The sequence below is a fragment of the Athene noctua genome, chromosome 6 (assembly GCF_965140245.1).
Source record: "Athene noctua chromosome 6, bAthNoc1.hap1.1, whole genome shotgun sequence".
In the NCBI taxonomy this organism is placed as follows: Eukaryota; Metazoa; Chordata; class Aves; order Strigiformes; family Strigidae; genus Athene; species Athene noctua.
Window position 1 is genome coordinate 19,887,793 of NC_134042.1, and position 11,513 is coordinate 19,899,305.

Genomic DNA, 11,513 nt, shown 5'->3' on the forward strand with positions numbered 1-11,513 from the left:
ACTTAACCCTGTCCTAGCTGAACCAGGACACTTAATACATTTTAAATTTAGACCTGGGAGGGGGAGTCAACTTGGTGGTGGTTTTTTTCCCCACCATTATTCCATATAATGCTGCAGAACTTTTAACTGCAGGCCCAAACTCTTTCTTCTTGACTAAAATGCTGGCTGGAAGTTTGATGACATTAAGAGCTGATATTGACCTAGTGATTGCTATCAGGCAGCATTCAAATACATTGGTATTTCTGAAGAGAATTATCTTGTGTGCTAATTAGCTGATATTTCTGGAGATGTATCTTGACTTCACAGGAGATCTATGTCAATTGCTATATAATCTCTTATATCACTTAGCACATGCTTCCTTTTCTGTTAGTGAGAATTCCCCTCTTCGGATTGCCAACACTAATGGCAGTATGACTAAATAAAGCTGAGACAATCAGAGCAAAATTCAGTATTGGTATGACCAAACTAACCTTTATGGAAATGTGCCATCTCCTGAACTGTCTTTAAAAGCACAGAAAAGTGTTACACAAAAAGTGTTTGTTTCTCACTAAGGCAACAGCCAACAGAAATTGTCTTTATACTCTTGTCCACTGGAAAATAAATGTATAGATATATGTGGGTATATACAGGTACACACTGTAACATTACAAGACAAGATCCCCAAAGTTACACTGAGAAGAGCTTTATGTAGTTCATTTAAGTTAGGTCACATGGGACTCTGTTATTATGTATGCTCTATATTCAAAGCAGTTTTTGTCTTTATTTAGTTTCTGTTGCTCATGAGTTACAAAAGGTCCACACTGCAGAGCTGATTCATATATCTTGTTGTAGTATTGACTGTGTAAGAGTAGTAGATTCTCCTTAAGTGCTATGACTGGAATCTTCTATGCATACACATGCAGATGATCTTGACTTCCCAGTATCTTTTCTTTAACTGTCTGCTTGAACTTTCCTCTGCTCTCATCTTTCCTTCATTTCTCCTGTGGCCACTTCTGTTACCCATTGTCTGTCTTGCCATTTATAACTCTTTGTTTATGCAGAGATTATTATTGCAGTGAGGATTTTTAAAAACAGCTTAGACAAGCATCCCCCTGGAATAGCATATGAATATTTGATCTTTTCTTTGAAGAGGGTGATGCACTAAAGGACCTCTTATTGTCCCTTCCAGTTCTGTACTTTTGTGATTCAAAGTCCTTTATAGATTACTAGCTGTCATAGACTGAAAATAAAAAAAATACGAGATAATAAAACTTATGGTTACGAGGAATTCAGACTGTAACATATCTGCATGCATTAATGCATGATATGTTTTCTTGGGGCAAGAATTCACCACTGCTCAGGGTTGATAAAATTTATTTGCATTCTGTTTCTGTGTATTTGGAAAACTAAAATGAGAAAGAATTTCACAAAAAAATAGGTATTATGAGGGAAAAGGTAGTATGTTGCAAAGCCTTCAGTCATGTTTAGACAGCTCTTAGGTTATTACCAGTTGTTTTTTCTGAACAAAACCAGGATGCCTATGCTGTCTTTCTACACGCATTTAAAATATTCTTTCTTTAACAGCTATATTATTTTTATCCTGCAGCTAATATGACTTCAGAGGGATTGAAACTGAAGGATATTATTTTGGTTCATCTGTATATGAAGAGCATGAAAGATTTCAATGTCATAAATTCAGTTTATGTGACAGAATTTGATTTGTGTCCACCAGCAAGGTAGGATTAGACTACTGCTATAGTATATTTATGATACACTGTAATATACTGAGTTATTGTTACCATATTTATGAAGCTTTTGTCCAAATGTTTGTGCCTCACAGAAGTAGACTTTTGCTGTCTTTTGGAGTAAGCACATCAGGGCTCTTCAACTGATAAACACTAGGATTGGAAAGTCTTGCCTTAATATATACCATAAGGTTTGCAAATGCCCCACCTATATGAAAGAATAATACATTTTTTGGAAGACGCAGCTCTTCTCTGAGACTTGATTAAACTGACAATTCTTTTGTGTTGGTGGGATTTTATTTACTTTTTTGTTTACCTCCCTTGACACGTTGGCAGCGGTCCTCTGAATGCAGCCCAGGATATCATCAGCCCTCTTTGCCACAAGGGCACATGGCTGCCTTATGTTCAACTTGGTGTCCTTCACGAACCTCTTGGTCTTTCTCTGCAAAGCTGCTTTTGAGCCAGTTGGCCCCCAGAGTATACTGTACCATGGTTTTGTTCCTCCCCAGGTGCAGGACTTTCAACTTCTCCTTGTTGAACTTCATGAAGTTTCTGTGTGCCTGTTTCTCCAGCCTGTCGAGTTCCATCTGCATGGTGACACAAATCTCTCGTATATCAGCCATTCCTCCTAGTTTTGTATCATCTGCAAATTTACCATGGGTACACTCTGCCCCATCATCCAGATTATTAATGAAGATGTTGAACAGGACTGGACCCAGTATAGACTCCTGGGATACACCACTAGTTACTGGCCATCTGTGAGACTTTGTACCACTGATCTCCATTCACTTTGTTCTGTTTATTTTGTGAAATACAAAAGCAAAATTGTTAGCTGAGGAGATGACTTGAGTGCACATTATGAGATACTGGCGGTTATTGCAAGACAGTACCAGTATATACTTACTCTGTTCCTTTTCTTCCCCTGCTTATATGCACTTGGCTATGGTTGAATATGAATACTGGACTAGATGTTTTTTTGGCTCAGTCCAATGTAGTTGTTCTAAATGTCTTCTGTTTCTGTCAGATTGTTAGTGGGTAACTTATCTGCACTTACATATTCATGGGTCACCAAATCATAGATTTTTAGTACAGAATCTTCAACATCGCATCCAACTCCACCTCTGACAATGAAACAGCTTGATGATCTAATTATGCAGTATGTGATTCCTGTGTTATTTGGGTATGTTCATTTGTTGGTTTTTTTTTTCCATTGGAAATTGGATAACAAACACCTAGTCCATTACATTTTTGTTCTTTTTAAAAGATGTGTGTTAAAACTAATTTTACATTTGTAAATTATTACCTGTGTCAAAAGGGCTTATTTCTTATTACAGTAATTCATGTTCCTTAAGCATCTGAGATACTGTGCTCAGTATGCAGAACTGCTATAGCCCAAAATATTCAACTTGGATCATAGGTTAATACAGGTTGGAAGGGACCTCTGGAGGTCATCTAGTCCAATCCCCTGCTCAAAGCAGGGTCAACTATGAGGTCAGACCTCATGTCATGTTCATATTTTTAAAACCAACTGTTCAGCAATTTTCTAATCTAAAATATTGTATTTATACTCTTATTACAGAATACAAAGTGTACTGTAGGCTTGTGAATTTTAAGTATAGCATGAAAAATAGTTAAAAGACACTGTTAAGGTAACATGTATCATCATAGATTCAAATTCTCCTACACTGGGTGTCAAAAGAGATCAAAAGAGAGCAAGAAGAGGCTTCTTCAAGATGTTGATTGTAGGCCAGGATTACTAAATCACAGAGGGATGGAGTGTTGATTGCGTGTGCCTTCAGAGGAGGGATCTAGTCCCATCTGTAAACAACACAATCTCCACTCCTATGTATCTTAAGTTCACTTTATGAATAAATACTTAACTTTTCCTGATTTAGCTTCCCTCATTTCTCATGCTGCTGTATCTTTTAAACCTCCACATTTGCATACCAGCTACGTAGTCTTCCATCACTAAAATAACAGGTAGGAAGATTAGGAAGTTGCAGGAAAATTGATTTTTATGATTATTTTTATGGAACAAACAGATTTATGTTGCATTTTGTCCAGAAGAAGGTTATACAGCAGTTTGCATGGCTGCATCGTTGGATTGTGCACAAAGACCTGCTTGTGGGAGTTCTCACAAGCAATATGCTGGGAGCATTGACTCAAGGGTGTGGATCTGCACTAAATTTGCAAAATTGACTTGAAAATTTATCAGCCCAAGCAGAAAATCCATTCATCCATGCTTATGATGATGGTAATGAGGAAAAAATACTGTATTTGCATATAGGAGGAGGGGAGAAAAATAGTTTTCTTGGAAGAAATAAGCAAGATGTGAAGAATTTTGTAAGGTTATGTTATATGATATGTAAGTGAACAACTGATTTTTTGTTGGATTCCTGCTGGGAGCTAAATAACTTTTTTATGCATGGACTAAATATAATTATTTTTCAGGCTTTGAAATGTTGATTTTCCCTCACACCCACGAACCCCCCTCCGCTGCTTTTTCACTGGTCACATGCCACAGACCCTCTGTCTCTCTGTCATCCAGGCACTCAGCCTTCCTTGGAGCAAACAAAAGAGAACTTCTTAAATGAGTGCTTAAGTAGGTTTTCAGTCTTGTCATAAGTGTGAGTCTGTCATGCAACTTGAAGTGTAACAGAAAAATGTGCTTAGTATTGCATGATAACGTGAGAACATGTGGTGTTCCTCAGGGCTCAGTGTTGGGAACACTGCTGTTTAACATCTTTGTTGGAGACATGGACAGTGGGATTGAGTGCACCCTCAGCAAGTTCAGGCTGTGTGGTGTGGTCAACACGCTGGAGGTAAGGGATATCATTCAGAGGGACCTTGACAGGCTTCAGAGGTGGGACCATGCAAACCTCATGAAGTTCAACAAGGCCATGTGTAAGGTCCTGCACATGGGATGAGGCAACCCTGTTCACAAATACAGGCTGGGCAATGAGTGTATTGAGAGCAGCCCTGAGGAGAAGGACTTGGGAGTAGCAGTGGATAGAGAACTGACTATGAGCCAGTAATGTGTGCTTGCAGGCCAGAAAGCCAACTGTATTCTGGGATGCATCAAAAGAAGCAGATTGAGGGAGGTGATTCTCACCCGCTACTCTGCTCTCATGAGACCCCACCTGCAGTGCTGTGCCCAGCTCTGGGGCCCACAACATGGAAGGACATGGACCTCCTTGAGCTGGTCCAGAGGAGGCCACGAAGATGAGCACGGGCTGGGGCATCTCTCCTATGTGGGCAGTCTGAGAGAGTTGGGGTTGTTCAGCCTGGGGAAGAGAAGGCTCCAGGGAGACCTTATAGCGGCCTTCCAGTACTTAAAGGGAGCTACAGGAAAGCTGGGGAGGGACTCTTGATCAGGGATTGTAGGGATAGGATGTGGGTAATGGCTTTAAACTGAAAGAGAGTAGATTTAGATTAGATATAAGGAAGAAATTTTTTACTGTGAGGGTGGTGAGACCCTGGCACAGGTTTCCCAGAGCAGCTGTGGCTGCCCCCTCCCTGGCAGTGCTCAAGGCCAGGTTGGACGGGGCTGTGAGCAACCTGGGCTAGGGGAAGGTGTCCCTGCCCATGGCAGGGGGGTGGGAACTAGGTGATCCTTAAGATCCCTTTCAACCAAACCCATTGTATGATTCCATGAGAAGGGTATAAAGGAACAAGCTGCTGCTTTTTAGAAACCTGAACCTCTAGTCCAACCATTAGAAGGAGATTCACTGAAAAATGTGTGAAGGTAAGAATATGACAGTGATACACTTAGTCTGAAGGCTGCTTGGCATAACTTATCTGGCATTTCCATGGTTGTATGATTAAGGTTTTTTTAATAAAAGAACTCATCTATTCTTAATAAAATAATACACATCATAAAAATAACCAAAAGGAAATGAGACATTGGCTGTGATACTAGTTTCTCCTTGGTGATGGAAATTATCTTTCTGGGAAATCTGAAGCTGATCATTATCTAGAGAGGGGATAACAATGTAAATGATAGTAGGTTATTGTGATACCATAGCTTTTGAAAGTTTTATGTTCCTCACAAAATTTTATAACATAGTATCCAAACGAAAAACCCATGGAAAGTAAATGCTGAAACTTGGTGCAAGTAAACTTTATATTTGAAAAAAATAATTATCTTGTGTTTTCAGAGTATGTGTGGAAACCCTGTTACCTGATGGAGTACTGTTTTGCATTGACTGCCTTGCACACATTGCAACAGATGATGTATTACGTGATGAAAAACTGGTCATGCATGTACAGAGCATTTCCCACTGGGCACCTGCTAGCATAGGACCTTACAGTCAGTCCATCAAGGTAAGGAATCTTTGTTACTTCATGTGGACTATATGTCAGTTTACTGAAATGAATACAGTTACAAAATCTCCTTCTCTCCAAACTGACTGTAAAAAAAATTTTAAATGAACATTTTGAATTTATATTTTCAAAACTTACGGACAAAACAAAAACTTACTCCACATCAGTCTTTCATTTTCTGATCATAAGGCTGGTTAAATTATTCTTGCAGATAATCTCAAGAACAGTCTACTTTCATTGTATGCTATAGTTAGACCAAATAATTGTGTCACACATGCACTTTTATAATCTGCCTAGAATATAAACACAATTTAGGGACATCTGATCGTATCTGAAATTTGTTTGTTTAAAGTGAGCAAGTTTAAACTTTTTTTATAGGTAAGTCAATCCTAAAATGCTTATTTAATGGAATCCCTCTTGAGGCTCTTGGTACTACTTAACCATTTAAAAGTACAGCAAGGCTGAAGAACTCTTTTTTTCAAATTAATAACAAACTGAATAGAATGTTACATACTATTTAAAACTGTGAAGAGGAGGCAGTAATGTATCATGAAAAAGGGGACCAAAAATTTGAATAAAAAGCTTTTATCCCAGTGCAGTACCTCTTGCCTAGCTAGTACCGTTCTGGCAATTGATGAAGTGTCTCACCTTTTCTGTTGCAAAAAATTTATATATGCCTTCCTTACTAATACTCCTTCCGTGTAATACATTGTCCAGTCCAAATTACTGTGTTGTGCAAACTGATTAAGCAACATGTAAATTTCCTGAAACTTCTTTGAGTCTGCAAACCCACCTAGTATAATGGCCATGGAATTAAGCTTTGGTTTATCTTTGTACCTTTTTACAGAAAACTTCAGAAATAGTATTTTGCTTCAGAAGCTCATATGGGATTTGTTTCATTTGCAGGAGGAAATGGTAGTAGATAAGTACTGTATTAATCTTGTGGTTATAGCAGAGTGGGGTTTTATCATCTGTATATATCTGGTTTTAATGAGAAAGCAGAAAGTTAGTTTCTTAAACTTTCTTCCATTCTGTCTTACACCTTGATGGTCATAATTGTATCACATCATACATAGTCCTACAAAGATAAAATTTAATAAGCTTTGAACCTTTGTATTTGGAGAAACTTCTCTGATATATCCTTGCAACAAATCTGTATTATGGTCCTGGAGTTGTCATAGACTAAATTCAGAAAAGGATGTGAACTGAAAATTGCTTTAGTAACCCAGTGAAGAGTCCCATTCTGCAAATGGGCAATAAGCAGGCACTGCCAGTCTCTTGGATCTCCTGATGGTATGGAACAGTCAGCATAGCCAAGGAAAGCTTCATTTCTTCATTTCTCTTCAAATCTAGTGTAACCAATAATGTTGGTCAGCAGTTTAGACATTAAGGAAAACTTTCCACTGTCTGTTGTTTGCTTTTGGTTTGGTTTGGTTTGTTGTTTTTTTTTCTCAAGGGAATTTTTTAGTCAAGTGACATTATTTTCCCTTAAGGTGGAAAACAAAGTATTTTTGTTTTTAAAATCCAGTGATCACAGGAATAAAGAAACAGTAATGAAAAGCTGCACCTCTGCTACAGGATCACTTACTTGTTGTCCTTTATGGCTAAGTTCTGTCGCTAGTTCACAAACACCTGTATGGGGAACTGGTAATACCAGCAATATTTTCCTTTGCCAGATTTTGCCTTACTACTACCACCAATATTTCATCAGAGTATCAATATTTAACATTATCCTGTTTTTATCTTGCTAAGAGTCTTTGACTTTTTGGTAATGTTTCTGTTCTGCAGAGCTTGATCCAGTAAACATCAAAAAATATTTTTTATTTCAGTCAGTGTGGTTGATATTTAAATATATTTTTCATTCTAAAATACCATATAAAAATACAACCTGTAAAACCTTTTCATAAGAATGCATCATAGGGGGATGTATAAGTGCATAAGCAATGTACTTGCATTTGAAAATTTATTAATGAAATATATGGATCTTGCATCTTCTTAAATGTGAATTTTCCAAAATTAAAATCTTCTTTAGATGGGTTTTCAGAACTTCCTCAGACTATTTATCGGCAGGTATAAAGCTCTTAAGATCACCAGCAGAAGTAAAGCACTTCAGTATGTTTTAGGAATAGAATATATTTTCCAGAATAAAAAAGGAAGGAATAAAGGTGGTTTTAAAATCTTTATAGTCAACTAAAATTATTTGAAATTATAATAATTTTATGATGAAGTAATGTTGATCAGTTTTGTATGTTTGAGGAACAGAAGCTAAATGATCTTAAAACAGTAAATGGTTATTACCCTTATGTTATTCATCTGTAGTTTTTGTTTGTCATTTACTTGACAATAATTGGACAATTAAATTGTCTTTTCGGTCCAGTATGAAGTTTTGTGGACACTGGAGAATCATCATGTATTTTAACACGGTGTTTTTGCTTCAGAATAGGCCAAGGACTGTAATTTTCAGGGTATTCAAGTTGGGATTGACGTGCACCAGCATGTGAGAGTGAAGCTGGCAGCAGAAAGGTGTAGGTAGTTCATGCGAACTATGGGATTCACACTTCAGGCTCAACAAATCACTCAGCAAAGCATCACTTTAATTCTGTAGGGACCTTGCAAGATCCAGCCAACAGTGCTATGAGGACAAAAAGTAAAAATTTTAATTTTACCATGAGAATGTCCTGACCTCAGTCTGATAGACACCAAAAAACAGCAGCAGAATGAAATTCAGATTGTCAAAGTAGTTATAACAAAAGCAAATCTTCCTTCTTTTTTGGGATTAACATTCTTTAAAAACAATTTCAGTATTTCTAGTTGTAAGAAATAGACATGAACTATCATAAGATACAGTATCACTGACTTTTTTGTAATAAAATAAAACCTGAGATCATTTAATGTATTTTTCTTGGTCTACCTGTTTTATCGGCACAGAAACCTCTGCCGATTTTAATGTCTATGTGAGCAACTGGAATGTAGGCTACATCAGAGTTATTGTAAAGGCTATACAGCTGATCTCAGTAATGTATAACAGGTGTTCTGATTATGTCCTCGTAATAGTAGTGCCACAGACTATGTAGGCTATTCAGCCTGGGAATATGTGATGATACATGGTTTGTCTTCCTCCAGATCTTTGTTCCGCAGTGGGCACCAGCCCAGTTTGTACTGAACATTGGTAGTAGCTCAGTATTTTTACTAAAGGTACTTCATATTTTTACTTCTCATAATTGTTTATCAGATTATTATTTTATTTTTGTTTTTAACTCTGTTTTACCAGTGGATTATAGGGTTTGTCAAGACTAAGCAGTAATTGGTAGCTTGTACAGAAACAGTTTACTTACTGTCTTCACAAAAGCTAACAACATAGTTGTACATCAGGGACTTAAACATGAAGATACACTGCAAAGCAGTGTTTGGGGTGAGAAATTTATATCAAGAACTTATTCATGATTTTTTTTTTTTTTTGAGAACATTATTTGAGCATTAATGAACTGTGAGTGTAGTTCATTAAAAAAATAAAAATAAAAAACCCAGTGCAGCTGAAACACTAACCACAAATACTTATCTAAGAATGCGTGGAAAGTTGACAGTGTTTGTACCAGATGTTCTTCTAGTATGTTAATGTAATTTAAAAGTCTATTTGCACTTGCAGTTTGTTTGCTTTGGCAAAGTTTCTTAACGTTTTTCTAACTGGAAATGAACAAATAAACTGCCACAGTAGAATTTATCATATTCTCATATTCTACAATAATTTTTGATGGTGACATAATATACATACCGACATATATGTGTCTCTGACTTGATTATATCTGTTGAACCTTTTAGCTTTTCCTGGTGACCTCAGTTCTTTCCCTCTGACAGCTGCCAAATCCCAGTTTCAGCCATCCCTCGGGCATCTTTTTCTCACTTTTCTCCTCTGCACTGTATGAACCCAGTAGCACAAACATAAAACCAAAAAGAGTGTTTTTACTCTCTGATTCCAATGTCCAGATACCTATAACTTGATCAGACTGGGTTCTTATTTTTTTCTGTTTACTCACAAGAAATTATTTTTTCCTTTTGTTTTTCTGATCATCAAGGCAATGTAAATTAGTAGGTAAGTACTGTAATGTGAATAAAGAGTCTTGCATCTGGCTTAAGGCAGTGATACTTGCAGTGGTTCTAATGTTTCCTTGCTAAGAATTATTTTTTTCGCTTGCAATGAAACTGAAAATGGTCCAATAGAGCTTAGTGCACAATTTGTATCAGATGCCTTTAGAAGGAAAAGGTGGCATTGGAAATAGCCTTGTCTATTATGTACACTAGGAACGATTAACTGGCTACTTAAACTATCTGGTTGCAGTTTTCTAGAAGTTTAGCTGTTGTTAAACAAAATGCATATTTTAAGGAATCCATGTATTTAAGGATGCATGGATTATCCTTGTAGGAAGATCGGCTGGAGAAGCATAAGGATAGAAAGAGGTCAGAAAATTCCTATTAGTGAATCAGGGATTGAAAAAAAAAAACATGCTATAAATCTTAAAGATATAGTTAACCCTTTAAATACTGCTTTTTCACATACATATAGCTGATAGCTTCCTTCCTTTCTTCTGTGATTCAACAACAGTATATAATATTATACCATATGTAGTAATATGAGGCTAGAATACCCAGAGCTTCCAGTGGGTGGAAAAAAAAAAAAAAAGTGGTAGTCAACAGTCTAGTGTTTCTCTGGGATTGATACTTGGGATGATACTGTTAACATCTACACCAACAACTTGGACAATGGGATTGAATACATGCCTAGCAGGATTGTGGATGGCCATAATTTGGATTGTGGTTTTTGCATTGGAGGGCTGGGCTGCCATTCAGAGATACCAAGACAAGCAGCTGATAACAAGAGGCCTCATGAAATTAACAGAACTGAAGCAAAAGCCCTGCTGCTAGGAAAGCGTAGAACCATGCAGCAGCGTAGAGTGGGGACTGACTGTCTAGGTAGTAGATCTGCAAAGAAGTAACTAGAGATCCTGACTGTCAGCTATCTAAATATAAATTGGAAGTTCACCATTGCAACAATAAAGGCCAGCTAAATAGGGGAAGGCTGCATTAACAAGGTTGTAGCCAGCAGGTCTTCAAAACCTGACTGCACAAGGCCTGCAGCAAACTGCTCTAATGTCTTAAGTTAGCCCTGCTCTAAGCATAAGGTGGAATTAGGTGACTTTAGAAGTCCTTTCCAACCTAAATTTCTATCTGATTCTATGATTTATATTAAAATCACGGATTTACTGACAGAATGACACTAAGGAAACAGCATAATTATAGAAAAAAGAAGTCTTGCTATAAAACTTTCTCTTGAGATCATTAATGGTGCTGTATGGAAGAACACTTAGGACACTGTTATTTTAGTAGATGAAAGAAAGCAGTTTGTACTCCAGTGGCACTGGCATGCCTGCTCCTATGTGAGTAACTTTGCCACTGATATAAAGTTATTGT

The 11,513-nt window shown here is 37.2% G+C and overlaps 1 protein-coding gene across 3 annotated transcripts in view; it reads left to right on the forward strand.

Annotated features, from left to right (window-relative positions):
- The window catches only part of DPH6 (diphthamine biosynthesis 6), a 229,872-nt gene that overhangs the window by 91,578 nt on the left and 126,781 nt on the right, over positions 1-11,513 (forward strand). For all 3 annotated transcript variants that reach the window (XR_012633870.1, XM_074909806.1, XM_074909807.1), the window contains 2 exons: positions 1,586-1,715; positions 5,882-6,047. Coding sequence is in view for 2 of the 3 variants with exons in the window: in XM_074909806.1 (XP_074765907.1) it covers positions 1,586-1,715; positions 5,882-6,047 (296 nt within the window). In the remaining variant the exon portion in view is untranslated. The remainder of the gene's footprint in view (positions 1-1,585; positions 1,716-5,881; positions 6,048-11,513) is intronic.